General features: G+C 39.1%; 1 protein-coding gene across 4 annotated transcripts in view; it reads left to right on the top strand.

Annotated features, from left to right (window-relative positions):
• The window catches only part of RALGPS2 (Ral GEF with PH domain and SH3 binding motif 2), a 115,012-nt gene that overhangs the window by 77,277 nt on the left and 21,835 nt on the right, over positions 1-15,900 (top strand). For all 4 annotated transcript variants that reach the window (XM_009088408.4, XM_050977233.1, XM_018911984.3 and 1 more), the window contains exons 9-14: positions 793-930; positions 1,810-1,900; positions 4,225-4,292; positions 4,947-5,082; positions 5,964-6,115; positions 15,644-15,698. In XM_009088408.4, coding sequence (XP_009086656.1) covers positions 793-930; positions 1,810-1,900; positions 4,225-4,292; positions 4,947-5,082; positions 5,964-6,115; positions 15,644-15,698 — 640 coding nt within the window. The remainder of the gene's footprint in view (positions 1-792; positions 931-1,809; positions 1,901-4,224; positions 4,293-4,946; positions 5,083-5,963; positions 6,116-15,643; positions 15,699-15,900) is intronic.

Below are 15,900 nucleotides of genomic sequence, written 5' to 3' on the forward strand. Positions count from 1 at the left end.
ATTTAAGTTTGTGTCATTTTTTAAATTGGGATATCTGTGAAAGATGCAAGGGATGCAGGCCAATTCCTTTGAACTGCAGAGTTGGTCAGGATATGCTTCGCTTAGTTGAGACAAACAGGTGAAGTTCAAGAAATGGAGTTGTGGTTGGAAATAAAATAAACATTTTATCTACAGCATTAGTGTGTAAGGAGGAGGATTTTTCTCTCTACATGATCAGGGAATTGAAGGAGCAGTGCAGGGGAAGAAGGCAGGCAGGGAATATGAAGTGACTTATCTAGAAGGCTGTTGGCTCCTTGAAGCTGTGCTTATTACAAACTGCAGGATTCATTCATTTCAGTCTGGTTGCCCATTTTATCTAAGTTAATCTTTCCCATGTTGCTGAGCTTGAGTTTTTATTCAGCTTGAAGAGTTTTGGGTATAATTTATCCTTCTATTGTTTTTTAATTGCTGCTTTGGAGGAATGAAGTAGTAGATTTCCTAAACAATTAATTTTGATGGTGTGTTTTGGTATTGTGTGTTTAGTATGCTTCATATTTGTCAAGGGTGTAGTAAATTGGTGCTGTTGAGAAGATGAGGTTTATGAGTACCTGTGCATGTCCTTGTAATTACTTTTAGATTTCTAAAATTATTTTCCAGGTAGATCCAAAATCCTATTCTGAGACAATTCTTTTGTCAACCTGCTTTAATGTTAGTGCAAGCAAAAATTCTTCACAAAATTCTTGGTGACAGGTTTTTTTCCTGCTCAGTGAAAGACATTAAACAAAGAAACTTCTCATTCTAATCTAATTTCAGGTATTTATCTGTCAGACTTGACATATATTGACTCTGCCTACCCCTCAACAGCAAGCATTCTGGAAAGTGAGCAAAGAACAAATTTAATGAACAACATTCTTCGAATTATCTCAGATTTGCAGCAGTCGTGTGAATATGGTAAGCTAGTGTGTAAATATCACAGTGTTAAAGAGAATAATTTTAAAAGCTTTAATTTTTGTCTGCTGTGATTCAATTAAGTAAGGCTGGACCCCTGAGAATGCCATTAACACCCTCCCTCATCCTCTTAGCCCAGAAGTCTATTCTAGTATTGTAGGTTAAGACAGAGTATCAGGGTAAGGAGACAGAATAAAATTGCCTTTCTCTTGTATTGAGCAAACTATAGTATATATTTTCTGATTATAAATGTGTAGTAGTACATCATACTCAAGAGCAGTTCTACTGGTGTTTATAAGCTTGTATCCCTGTGTTCATAATTTTATGACTGAATTTTAAAAATAGGATTTCTTTTGGAATAGTACTTTTACTGGAGATAATAAAATACATTCAGCTTGTCTTTTGGACATTTATAGTTCTGTCCATGTATCAGATAATGTATTTATTTCTTCAAAGGTGGTTTCCCTCACAGTCCTCTTCCCATTTTAGTAAAGTCCTAATGCTGTGTTTGTGATGGTGGAATGTGAGTTAGCACAGGATTGTGGCTTCCCTGAAAGCTTAGTGTAAAGAGAATGTGAGCTGTGAAGGAGTCCTCAGACTCCATGTTCCAGTTCTGGGCCTTTGGTTTGGCCAGGGATGTTGTCTTACCTTTCCCTTATGTGTGCTCTGATGAGCAGCTCTGGGGTTTGTGGGGGGGGAGTGTCAGCTAATTCATGAGAATTGCTATGAAGTTCTAAAATTTCAGTATCATTAGGGCCTGTAGTTTGTACCTCCATCTCACATAAGAAGGCAAGAGATCTGAATCTGTTCAAATAGTTTCTGGAAAAAAACTTTGCTTACCAATGAGTGGCACAGTGTCAATGAATGCTGTCTCTTTTCCAGATATTCCTATGTTGCCTCATGTCCAAAAATACCTAAACTCAGTTCAGTACATAGAAGAACTACAAAAGTTTGTAGAAGATGACAATTACAAGTAAGTACAAAATGCTATAAACTGACCATAACTTATTACAGTATTTCTTCTATAACTCAAAGCCTGTCACTTGTGGGATTGCACTTGCATTGGGGAATTGTATTATATTATGTGGGTGTCCCTGCCCATGGCAGGGGGCTGGACCTAGATGAGATTTAGGGTTCCTTCTGACCCACACCATTCTGTGATTCTGTGATGATGCACCTCAGACACAGCAGCTGTGAGCAGCTGTGGTTCCAGCAGGATGTTGTGCTCAAGGCACTTTCCCACATGCTGAATGGCAGATCTGCTCCCTTTTCTGTGCCAGACTGCACCAAGCCCTTGCTTCAGGTGGGTTTGATCTGCTGAGGAAGACTTTCTACACGTGGCTCACCTGTAACACTGTTCTGTCATTAAGAGGAATCCTGTGGTTGGAGATGGCTTAAGTCATTCTTCATCAGAACAAATCCATCTGTGCATCCAGTCCCAGGTTTTTACTGAGGGTGACTTACAGCTTTCACTTTTAGATAATATTTAATTTTATACTTTCCTCTTTGATTAGGTTATAAAGTGTGAGTAAAATGTAAGCACTTGGTTTTTGAGAGGCAAGTTCTCTGCCTGTTTCTCCCAGCCTCCCACCCAAGGTTTCTAAGTCCTTAATTAAAAGATTATTACTGTAATAAGTGATTTGGCATCCAGCAAAACTGGGGGAGGGAAATCTCAGGCAAGAGACAGGAATTGAGGATAGGAAACACCCTAAGGCAAATCTGTTGCCTATGAAGGAGGGTTTTGTTCATTGGCTGATGTGCTCGAGGAGGTTCCCCACCCATTCCCATCCTGCCCGCCCGGGAAGTTTGTCACCTCAGAAGGCTTGAATTGGTTGCTTGTGCAGCTCCCTTGGAATGGCAGGAGGGGGATGCACACTTCAGGAACAGCTGTGCTTTGCCATTTAATAGCTCTGACTTGGATTTACTGAAAGGCAGCAAATGGGGACCCTTCTGTTTATGTCAGAGAACAGTTAACAGGACTCAGACCCGTGGCTTCTCTTCTCAGCTTTGTAAATTGTTCTCTTCATGTCCCTGTAGAAACATCCAGCTTCACCTTTTTCCTGTCACGTTCTGCAGCCTGATTTGGGAAGTGTCACTTGTCTATCACTGAAAGCTCTGTGGTCAAACATTTGAAGGAAGGAAAAAAAAGGCTAACCCAAACCCAAGCTTCTTATCTCCAGTGTCTCTTTAGGACACTGTATTCATGAATTCCACTCTCCATCTTCCTTCACCTTTACTGGGTAGAACTCCCTAGCAGTGGGAATTTGATGGATGAAGGAGCTGCAGTCTCTTCAATCCATGTTTTGGTAGCAGGGCAATGACTGGAGACAATGGCACATAAATCAGAAGCGTGGCTGCTGTTCACAATGTCTGGTTTTGCACTGATGGGTTTTGTACATCTCCAGACTGAATGTTTTTATGGTCAAGGAGTCTGTTTGAAGAATTGTTCTTACTTAAAGTGACTCTTCTGCTTTTCATCCCCTAAGGTGCCTATCAGCAAAAAGGTTGAAGTTAGAGAACAGCAACTTCAATACATGGTTTTTCTTCCTAAAAGATTTTATTGGAAAAAAAAAAATTATAAAATTGTCATGAATCATTGCTATACTGTCTGAAATGGGAGGGAGAGGAGCTGTCAAACTTTAAACTTTTCCTCCCCAAAATTAAATAAATGCTTTTTCAGTGTTAGTTTCAAAGATTTTAGTTCTGAAAACTGTGTGGACAAGATACACTTCATATTCCTGGAGTTATCTGCCCCTATAGTGCCTTCTTTGTGGGCCTGCTGGAAATGGCATTACAAAGTTACAGAAAAAGCTTGAATTATGGCTGAAATCAAGTTTGTAATGTATTTTCCAAAACACAGAAGAGGATTTTGGCCTTTGGACCAGTAAAGACAAAAGGCTTGGTGCTCGTCACACTAGCGCACTTCATAAAAAAAAATTTAAAATATGAAGTGTTCCAAGAATAAATATTTTAGCCAAGGTGTGGGGAGAAGTTGTGTATTATTTTCAAGTTTATTTTTCCCAGGTTTTAGCTGGAGTAGCAGTTTCATGTGTTTGCTTGCCATCTCAGGGCACTGAAGGTCCTGGTGGTCTGTGTGAACCAAAGCAATAGGCAGGAAAAATCAAGTTTGGAAATAGTATGTGCTAAAGATAACTCTGCACTGTTTGTATTACCTTCATAGTATTCCTTGCAATCACAGAATCAGGCAGCTTGCAGTCATAAATTTTAAAAATTCTTCTACATAAACTTATACTTTTATTTCCTGATAAAGTAATTTTTAATGTTTCTTTAATGCAGACTTTCATTAAAGATAGAACCAGGGACCAGCACCCCCCACTCTGCTGCTTCCAGAGAAGATTTAGTAGGTAAATACTTAATAAATGTGAGAAGACTTGAGGTTGTCATGTGCATTATTTTAGAATTACAGACGTGGAAAATATTTGCCTGAGGCTATAAAGAAGTGTGAAGTTTAAACACTGCATGTTTGTAATAAAAAGTCTAAAGGTGATCTGTAAAGAAGGAATTGAGTCATTTTTTTAGGTTCTTGTATGTATTGTGGCACTAAGTTGTTAATGTCATTTGGGGTGAAGAGCTATTAAATATTCATTCTTTGTTGTGTCTAGACAGAAGGGCCTTCATCTAAACTTTTCATGGCATAATATGCTTCCAAAAATGAACATTCTTCTTGATCAATGCCAAAAGTGGTTGAAGGCAGGAGTTTGAAAATGTAGAATCAGTGGGATGTGCCCAGTGCTGGTATAGTAAATGCAGCCACCTTTAGGACTTGCAAAATACTTCCACTGGATGATCTATTTGAAAGAAATGTTTTTGGTTTTAATCCTGTGCAAAAATCCCGAATTGCAGGGGTTTTAATTATCAATAGATCAATGAGTTTTACAGAAGCTATCTCTTATAAAGGGAGTTTAGGAAGTTTTGTGCAATTTTTCCATGATTTTCTGATAAGTGACCCTGACAGTAATTCTGAAATGACTTGGGAGTAATGTCTTTTTCCTTCCCAGGCTCTGAAGTTGGAGCATCTCCACAAAGTGGAAGGAAAAATGTTGCAGCTGAAGGAGCCTTGCTACCACCAACACCCCCTTCACCTCGGAACCTGATACCCCATGGGCATAGGAAATGTCACAGCCTGGGATACAAGTCAGCATTTTGCTTAACCTAAAAATCCTGAGCTTTTTGTTTTTTGAAGTGATGTGTCATCTTTCAATACAAAATCTTTGCTTGTAGAAAGTAGCATGACCTGTACACAGTACTTCACTCACAGAGCAATTTGTGGCCAGGGAGCAAGCTCAGAACAATAACGCTGGTATCCCAACCAAAGAGAACTAATCAAAATAGGAAGGCTGAAGTTTTGATGATAAGACTAGTCAGTGAGTTAACCAGAATGGCTGTCTCTGAATGACAAAACTATCCCTTTTTAGTAACTCAATGCCACTGTAATTATTTAAAATTCAAAATTATATCACTGCTTGATTGGTATTTTTACAGGAAGACCTCCTTTATGGACTTTCTTTGTAGACTAACTCCGTTTAGTAATGGCTTCAGGCTTTTTCTACATAAGTGTACTTCTGATAATATCTTGATCATTATCTCATCATTTCCCTTGTCAAGTCTTCAAAATGCAAGATTGTAGCTACTCAGTAATGAATAACTTCTATTATTTAAGTTTACCTTTAATGAGCTAGAATGCAACACTGCAGTTCAATTAGAAGTGTTACAGAAGACAAAAATATAGTGTTATAGAAGACAAAAATACAGTGCTATAGAAGACAAGAATAGCATAAGATATTAAAAGTAATTGTTAATGTACTCCTGACTTCATCTTTGTTACACGAGTTCCATGCAGTTTTAAAACTGGCAATTCGTACCAGTAATTTAGGTAAATTAATTTACCAGTTTGTGTTTAATTACTTATGGCTTGGTCATGATTTAATTTGGCACACAGTCCTTCAGGATGTTAAAGCAGCTCCTGGGAGGTACCAAAGGCGAGCTTGTAACGTCCTGTCCTCGTTGGTTTCTAGTTTCATCCACAAAATGAACACGGCGGAGTTTAAAAGCGCGACGTTCCCCAACGCGGGACCGCGGCACCTGCTGGATGACAGCGTCATGGAGCCCCACGTCCCCTCCCGAGGGCAGGCTGAGAGCTCCACCCTGTCCAGTGGCATTTCAATAGGTAGGAGCTGCAAACACACTCAGCCTGGGCTTTTAATAAAGGTTTTAGCACAATTAGCTGGTGATTGGGCCTGCAGCAGTGCTGTTCCAAATTACTGCTTCTGTTGTCAAACTAATCTGAGAAGTGAAGGGGAAGGAGGGTGACTTCATCTACACACCATGAACTGAGAAATTATGAAAAAGATTTTTGTTTTGGTTCTTTTGTTGTTGTTGTTTGGGTTTTTTCAGTTGGTTGGGGTTTTTTTTTTTTTCTTTATTCCTTTTTCTTTATCCCTTTTTCATTATCCCATTAGTGATAATGGCTTCCAATACTCCTCTTCCTCACTGGAGGTGGAAGTAAGTATGGGACATGATTTTCTATCATCGTTCCACCGCCCCCAAAATCAATTCAAGTTTTATAGGGGGATTTCTATTTAAAATGCCATATTGATTTGACAGCGTAAATTGCTGACAGTTTTAAGAGCATAATTTCTAAATGCTTCTGACTTTGACAGAAGATAGATATCTAACTTTCAAATTCTTCAAAATGTCAGAATCCACTAAATTTTGATAAATTATTTATCTTCATATATTCAGGGTGGTGGGGTCTTTTTTTTTGAGAAGTTCTGCTTCCTGAGTTTCCTCTGTGAGAAGAAGTGCTCTTTTTTTCTGTTGCACACAGATCTTTTAGGTGGAGGGAGGACAGGACACAAGTGCCTCTCAAATCCACCTGTTTGCAGCCAGGGCTGACAAGTGGAACCCCCCACTGCAGTCCTTTTCCTCAGAATTATTTGTTTGATAGAATTCAATGGTGTTAAATTTTAATGCATCTATGATGATGAAAGATCCTTGTAGTTCTTCACATTTCTTTGGATAACTGAATTTTAAAAGCAGTTTTGTTTTTTAGCCTTTGTGGAAGGAAACAAAGTCACAGATTGTCAGATGATGCTGTTTTCAGGAGCTGTACCTGTATTTTCTTGAGAAGAAGGCCATACAGAGTTAGACCAAAGTAGCTGGTCTAAGTGAACCTGTTCACATCAGGCAGCTTCCACTTATTAATGTGCATTGCTTGTCTCTGTTCCCTGCAAGTTCTCTGCTGTGGCAAAGTTTTCCATTTCAAAGCCATCCATCAGGAATGGTGTTTCTCCTCAGCATCCAGGCAGTTTCCATTCCCAGGGTTTGCATGGTGCAGGAGAACCAAGCTTTTGTCACCATTGCTGAAATGTAGCATTGCCCTTTTCTCAGGACAATGTTTTATGGATGTTTTCTACTTAAATTCCTAAGAAATTCTCTGCATTTGATCCTTTTTTTTACTTCTGTGCCTCCATTAGAGCCTAGCAAGGAAGGTTTGCCAGAGCTGACAGGCAGTTTCTCATAAGGTACAATTGAGACCAGCCACCATTTTTATATTATGGAGAATATAGGATTTTCCTACTTTGTCTCCTCTCTGAATTTTTCAGTTCTGTTCTCTAGCTCAAGCATGACCTGACAAGCTGGAACAAAATTGCCACTTTGGAAGACTTGTATAAATGACTTGTAAAACAGCAACCTTTGGCATTTTGTGCAAGATCAGCGTTTGTTGTTAGAAATTCCCCTCTCCCATTCTCTTTCATCTCCAGCCTCCCCATACTCAGTTTTATCACTGTTTTGACAGTCCAGCAGTGGTGTTATTTTTGCTGGTCCTTGATGATGAAAATTTCAATGACAGAAAAGTTTGATAGAGGTGCTAGAAATACATATGGAAGAAGAGGGTAGGTTCTGGAGGTTTGCAGTATCTATTACTGCAGAATTCTTGGAAATGTAAGTTGTCTGGCATCCTGTGCTGCTGCCTCAGCAGGATTTAAGGAAGTTGATTGAAGCTGCTGAGTTCCTCCATCATGTTTGAAGTAGTCTGTTTACTCAGGACTTGGAATTAGTACAGTCACTGCAGCAGAGAGGAGGTTTATGGTATTCTACAACACAGCTTCAAAAGACTGTCAGGAAAATGTCTCCTGAATGTGTGTACTGAAAGGAGTGTTATTCCTCACCTTGCCCATAAACGTGGATTTAAACTGTTGCTCTAGAAACAGGACTACCTTTTTTACATATAAGCCTATATAGGACTTTACTTTTTGGGTAAATGATCCTTCTTCAAAACATGGACAGAGTTTCTGCTATGTCAGCACCTTAAATGTGCCTTTAAAGACAACTGTAATGCTGCTTTAAATCACTCCTGTGTTTTGAGGGCTCTGAGGTGTTCAGACCTTTCCAGTCCTTTCATATTGGAGGATCTGATAGGATCTGCCTCTGTTAAATGTCAAAACACCACCAGTGTAACAACACTGGCCACAGGAATCCATCATCAAGTCTGTAACCTAAAGCACACATTGAAGTGGTGATGGACATTTTGGTTATGCCCTGCTGGGAAAGGCTGACAGTCCACTCTGGAAATGGTACAGAGCATGCCACCGTTTTTACACCCATGTCATTAAGCTTTCACAGATGAAGAATATACTAACTGGGTGTTTTTTATTGCAATGAATGATTCCTAAAGCAGCAGCAGTGCAGTAGGTGAGAGAGGTACAGATTTTGCTCAAAGCAGGCTGATCTGTGGTGTGACAGCCATGGTCAGAGAACTTTATCAGATTATTTTCTTAATTTCAGCTATTGGAGGCTGAGTGTGCCTCAACATTCAGCTCATTCTGAAAACAAACAAACTCAAAAATATTAAAGATACAGCCTCTTTTATATTGGTTTCTTGTGCTTGGGTCAAAGCAGTTTTTTGTTCCTAGAGCTGTGGGAAGGTGTTCCATAGCTGATGGTCATGTGTTATGCTGGAATCAGGGAGCTGTACCTCTGGTTCTGTTGCCATCCTCCTATATTATAAATAGGTGCTTGTTACCTGGGCAGAAGATTTTAAAAAGTGAGAAATCTTTTTTCCAGCAGTGCCAGGACTATCCTAATAAGAAGGAAGTCCCATATACAGTGTTGTCCAGTCCTATATACAGTGTTAGGTCAGAAATGTTCTCTTGAATTCAGGAGTGTAACAAGAGAAAGTAGTCTCTTTAAGTTTCAGGTATTTATAAAGTAGATGGCTATATTTGAGCTGGTTACAATTGGAACTCTTATTTTATAATCACATACAGAATTGAAATACACAAGGATATAATTCATCTCATTCTTAGGTGGATGGCTAAAAAGAGGCTATATGGCTTGAGTCCTTAAAACCCCACTGTATTTCTGTTGATTGCAGACACTTTTGAGAGACAGCACAAGCAAATACAGACAGATGAATTGTGCTGAAAATGTCTGTTTGGTGCAGACAGCCCAGAATATGTGCTGCTTTTACTTGGCAGTAAAGGAAGTTCATTGAGAACCCCCACTCACTGCTATCAGCCAAGCCTAAAGCTACAACGTGGTTTTGTTCTTGGAGGGCTGTGTTTGGATGAGGTCACTGTTTTGGTGAGGTCACTGTGTACACTCTGCCCTCCTGAGGTGTGAGCATTGCTCTTGGCTGGCTTCAAGGAACCACCTGCACTCTTGTACCACCTGTTCTCTTGCCTGTATTTGCCTCCTGTCACCTCCTCACCTAAAAGTAGGTTAAATTAAGATGATTTTACTAGATCCTGGTTCCACTCAGAAATAGCATGAAACCTCCTTTAATTCATAAGATATTTTTCCAAAGAATACATGGTTCTCTATTAATTCCTGATTTTCTTACATTTTCAAAGTATTTATTGCTTAAGTGTGCTCTTAAGTATCTTTGCAGGAATGTTCAGCTTGTTTCATTAATGTGTTCAGAAGCTTTGGATTTCCACCATTTGTTTCCCCCAATTTGGCTCTGCTATGTTACTGAATTTCTCAAGCTGAGTTTGTTTACAATGGCAAATTGTTCAGATAATTCCTAAGAAGTAAATGGAGCTGTATAAAATAGGCCCTCCTTTCATATACTGCTTCTGTGTGGCCTTTCTCCTCTTAGAGCATCTAACCTAGAAGATGCAAAGTCATTTTACTAAGGAAGTTATTCTCTGACAGTGCTGTCTCATGTATAACACTTCAAAACAGATGTCAAGGTATGAACATAGGAGCACTGCTGAAATTGAGATTGAAACTTGAGGTGTTTAAAAATTCAAAGGAAACAATAATGGGTTGTGTTTGTAGCAGTGTTGGATGGAAATTCTTTTTAAGCTATTTATTTTTCCCCACTTATTTTTCCTGATCTGCAATGATATGGATGAAAGCTCTGGAAAAACTAGAACTCTTGAACATTTGCCTTTGTGTGTTGCAATCACTGGAGAATAACTTCAGCCTTTGTTCTAATGCAATTGGAGCAATTAATGCTACAGAGTCAAAGAAAGGTATTCTAAATCAGTGTGAATTAATGTAAGAAAGTGCCTTTGTAAGAACAGTACCTTTCCAAACCTAAACTGGCATGAAATACATATGAGGAATCAGCATTTTAATGAATTCCTGTATTAAGTCACCACCTCGAAGTTATTGAATTCTACAAGGGATTATATTTCTCTTTAAATAAATGAAGTATAGGTGTAGGTATACAGTGTATGCATTTACTTTCAGGGGTCCTGGCAGCCTGTAGAGTAGGGAAGACCTTTACACAGCCAGTGTTTGTTTGATTCTTTACCCTGTACTGTGCTGTTCAGGTGGGTAGGACTGAGTCATCAGATCAGATTTCAGGTAGGGTTTCAGGCAGAAGAAATATGTCAGGTTTTATATATTTTCTTTATATGAGTGTATGGATGCCTGTCTTTTCCCTTAATAATGGATACCCAGTCTTGCTATTGTGAACTACTGCTTCTTTAGTGATAGGATAAATTAAGAAACTGTGTAATATTAGAGGTTAAAAAGGCCTGGATTTGAGAGAAGATACAGTTTAGCACTCCAGTTCTGCCCCAGTCTTTCTTGGCACTGTTTGCTCCAAGGCTCACTCTCTGGATGTGTTTACATCAATGTAATTATACAAACCCCCTGTTTCTGCCCCATCTTTATCCATTTGGTTATTTGCTTTTGCTGATTTTTCACAATGAAACTCAGTGATGGTATAAAAAGTTTCTCTCAGTTCTCTGGTGTGATATTGCCAGAGTTCCTGCCATCTGTACTTGATGAACTGGGGAGCCAGAGCTGAGCTGCTTAAACTGAACTTAAATGGTTAAATAGTCATGAGCTACATATGAGGATTTCTGGTGTGGTTGTGAACTCAGCAGAGCAGAGCTTTCAGGACTTGGAGCCCATCTCTGTGGTGCTGGCTGGGCTGGGCTGTGCTGCAGCCATGGGTTTTCAGGCCTCTTGAGCAGTTCTGTGGGATAGAATTTTTCAGTTTTCATGGTAGAGTTTCAGGCTGGGCCGGGTCCGTCCCCAGCTCTGGAAACGCGGTGTAACCGGAGCCAAGAGAGTGTCGATGACAGATTTGGGAAGGGGAAAGAATTTTTAGTCTGAAGACTTTTTAAACTCTTTGGGGTTGGTTTGTTTATATTAACACCTGTTTAACTTTGGGGACTAACTTCTGGATAAAGAAAGCCTGTGTTAAGTGTTCAATATCCCCAGACTTGGGGCAGCGAGTGGGTGCCGTGACCAGAGGAGTGGATATGGGATAGCACAGGCTTTCCCTATACCATAACTGGGAACCTCATGCTGTTTGTGTGCCTGGAGCACAGACATCTCACAGACATCCATCTGCCTGTGCACATCTGCAGATGTGAGCAGAAAATTCACATCTGAGCGGAGCTGCAGTGCTGGGGCTCTGCAGACAATCCTGAGCCTTCTCAGATAATCACCAGCACAGTTAGCAAAAAAGGCATCTTGCCAAATGCTGTTATTCCTAAGATAGGGAAAAAACCTTCATAAAGATTTTACTTTATTTCAATCCTGCATCAGAGGTTTATTAGCAATGAAGAAAACTTAGGGAGATGGTGTTTTGTGTTAAGTGGCTTCTTACATAAAGCCAAAATTTGTTTAGAGCATTAGCTAACAGAAAGGGCTTATGCTACCTAGGATTTGTTATTAAGTTTAACCTGAAGAACTTGCTTGAGGTTGTTGGAAAAACTCAAATATTGAGTACATACTTGAGAAGAATTTAAGAAGGTGATATATTTTTAGAGTACTGAATGAATGAAATATTTCCAGTTGAGGTGACACTCAAATAGTTCACTTAATATTTAAACAGAACTTGGCTAGACATCTAACTTTTATTAAGTTAAAAACAGCCCCTTTTACCTCTGTTTTGTTTTGGAAGGAGGGATGTCAGGGATTTCGTTTTGCTTTTCAGGAAAGGGGTGTTTTTTAGTATCAGAACTTGCATCTTTTAAGGTATCTCCTAGAAGGTTTTAGAATCTAAAAAATCCTGTGGGAGATATTTATATATGGATGTTAGAAGAATAGTCAAACACTAAAATTCAATCTTTTCCAGGTTTTTGTTACAATTTTTACAACCCCTGTAGGCATCAATGTAAATGTTAAATCAATTGCTATGATGTTTTGTCCAATTTTTTTACAAATTGATGCTCCTTTTTAAGTGTAATTGGTAATTGCTGTATAGATTTAACTTTTTAAGTGAAACTTTTGGTTTACAAAGCCCCCAAATTCCTGTAGGTTTCCTCATACTGTACCAAGGATTGTCACTTTGTGATAGGTGACATTTTGGCTCTTGATCTAGATTGCTTTGCATTTTTACAAAGCAACACTAGCTTTTAAATCTTTCTGTAGTGTACTTAGCACAGCAGTTGAATATAACTTAATTGGCAAAGCTGATACAGTTGCCATCAAAATGTCATTTCAGGTAGAATTTTAATGTATCAGCCTACTTTAAATGCAAGCAATAATTTCATAATACTGATTTATTAGGGGGTTTTAATTGTTTGGATCTATCACGTGGGCCTAAATTAAGTAGAGCTCTAGTCACATTAAATCTGTGCTTCTTGCTAATATAAAGCTAAATCTAAGCAGTAGTAAGAAAATAAATAAGATTCTAAGTATCCCTAATGCTTTCATTGCTGGCTGAATGACTTGACAGAAATTGCTGCACCATTTTGCAGGACAGATTGCTCCAAGTAACCACAAAGAAAACTTCAGTTATATGCAAGGCAAAGTATTTTCATGTTGGGGTTGAACTCTACCATCCTAATTGTCATTCCAACTGCTAAAAGGATTTCAGCACCTTAAGATCTTACTGTGAGAGATTATACCACAAACAGCCTTCTTCAAAGACAGTCAGCTGGGAGGTCTTACCCAAAATGCCTGCCTAAAGTTGTCTCTGAATTGTTACATCTGATTCTGTCTCCTCATCCCCAAACCATGCTACTTATAAAGTAGAAAAGACTTCATGGATTGCCTTACAGAGAATGCAGCTGTGGTTTCATTAGGATGGAATAAATCACTGAGCTTTTCACTGTGATGGGGATTCTAGAATTTGCTGAAAGTATTGAGTGACAGTTGTTTCTTCCAGGAAATGGTAAGGACTTTGCAATGACTTCTTCTGTAAGAGCAGGCTCCACCTGGATAGGTTACTCCACTGGTTTCTCCTTTTTTTTTCTGGGATAGTTCATGATTTACCTGGTAGTCTTTCTGTATAGAAGTGCCTGGAATAATGTGGAGCTCAACCCACACATTCTCTTTTCCACGTTGCAGGTCAGGTGTAAATTGTGCTGAGCAGAACTTCTGATTATTTTTATGGCCACTCCTTTGCTCACCTGCCCTGTGTGGCACCTGAATGTTTGCTGATAGATTCAGTCTGAGAGTGTCACTTGAAGTGCCAGCACTTACTCAGCCATAGTAACTGGGTCTCTTTTGTCACTTGTCCCCACAGCTCAGAGGAAGTGTAACTCACAGGAGGAGTAACTGTGCTACTCCTGTGTGCCCAGTGCTACCTGCTGCTGTCACCCTCCCAGCAGCTGGCTGCTTAAGGATCAATGATCTGCAAATGGAAGCCCTAAAAACTTAAAGGCACTTCTAGAAAGTAATGCAAGTTACCTGTTGAATATTTTACCTCCCTGCCTGCAGCCCTTTATGCCTCCACTGGAACATCACTTCTGTATTTCATAGCTCCATCCACTACACAAGTGGCTCTTACTGGAGTGTTGGTGTGAATCAGGTTAGGACTTGCCTTTAGGAAAAATTCAGAATAAGCTGAGACCAGATGATCTGGTATCCCATAGAGATGGTGTTAATATGTGGATGTTGAGCTAATGTTTGCAGAAGAGGCATCTCAGTTGAATTGGCTGGCAGATAAAGGCTTGTATTTTCTCTTAAATTTTGCACAGAGGGAACTCCAGCCCATGCTGAGATTTTCATGGCTCTTGGCTGGAATTACCCCTGCTGTGTGTAAATCTTTATTGCCTCCATCTTTATTCTGTGTTTACTCAGTGAAGATCCAGACCTACTTTGTACACATGATTTTTCAGGGCACTGCTTTTCCCTGCTGATTTTCTGTGTAAAATTCCAGGGAACTGGGTCCCATTTTCAGCCTCTGTTTCTTTGAGGAAACTCTTGAGTAAGGAGCATTGATTCAGATTTTTTGTTTGTTTGTTTTCTTGCGTATTTCAAAATAATTGTATTATTTTATTACTTCCATTTTTATATGGGTGTTCAGGCAGCAGAGCAAGCAAGGTGGCAATTTAGTTTATCAGAAGGTGGCTTCAAGCACTGACTGACATTGAATTGCACTGATATTTAGGCTTTGGGATTATCTGGAGCCAAAAATGTTGGCTTGAATTAGTGAACAAGGATAATGACTCCTGTGAGCAGCTGGGCTGCTGTGAAAGGTGGAGAGCAGCAAGGCAACAGCTTGGAATTGTGTATAGAAGCTACTCATTTCTCTTAACAGCATATCTACTGATAATTATGTACTGATTTTGAACATTAGAGCCAACACTCACCTTGTGTCTATATTTAAATGCTCATTTTCAGGCTGATGGGATTTAGTGGAATTTTTAGTGGAATAAACAAGATAGTAAAGTTACTGTCTTATGTATGGGACTGCCGTAAGTGGATGCATCAGACATTTGGGGTTTGGGATTTTTCTCTATTTTCAGGGTTTAAAATAAAATGTTTCTGGATTAGTTTACAAAGCACAGAAGGAAATAATATTGTTGTGATCTGATAGAGTAAGTGGAACATAGCTAAAAAAAATTGTTTAAGGCTTCTCAAATCATGTGTTGGAGATTCAGCAGTGAATTTGCAGCTCTCTGGCATGACTGTGTGACTTGATATGAAATTATTTAAATAAGTGATAATAACTGTTTTTCTAAATGCAGACAAATCTGTGCTTAGGGTGTTCTTTATATTTTGAAAATAAGGTTCACATTTATTAGTGCTCCTTTTCTTCAACTTCTTAATGTGGAACTAGACCCTGTCCCTTCAATCTCCATCTCAGTGTATGTGCAATTCCTGAAGCAAATCACAAAGTGTTTCCCTTATAGTATTCTAATGAAGTATTTTTTGTATTTCTTAAATATTCTGATATTCAGAATCTCAAATATTCTGATTTGTTTAGATACAATTGACAGAGATGGTTTGTAGATGAAGAAATAATGTATCATCTGTTGTTACATTTCTGTAGGTAGCAGTGATGGTTCTGAACTCAGTGAAGAGACTTCCTGGCCAGCATTTGAAAGGTAAGAAAAACCTGTGTTTCTCTATTCACATTGTTACTTAGAGGCTCTCACTCAGTCCTGAAAATGATGCTCTTTTCACTGAACTAGAGATCTTCTGCCTGTCAGAACACTAAAAAGCTGTAGTAAGTTCACTGGATCTGTTAAACAGCATAGCAACACCTTCTGCTCACTAATGGTTATTAGGGCTTTTGTCTAATTGGGT

Source organism: Serinus canaria, chromosome 8 (assembly GCF_022539315.1).
Source record: "Serinus canaria isolate serCan28SL12 chromosome 8, serCan2020, whole genome shotgun sequence".
Taxonomy (NCBI): Eukaryota; Metazoa; Chordata; class Aves; order Passeriformes; family Fringillidae; genus Serinus; species Serinus canaria.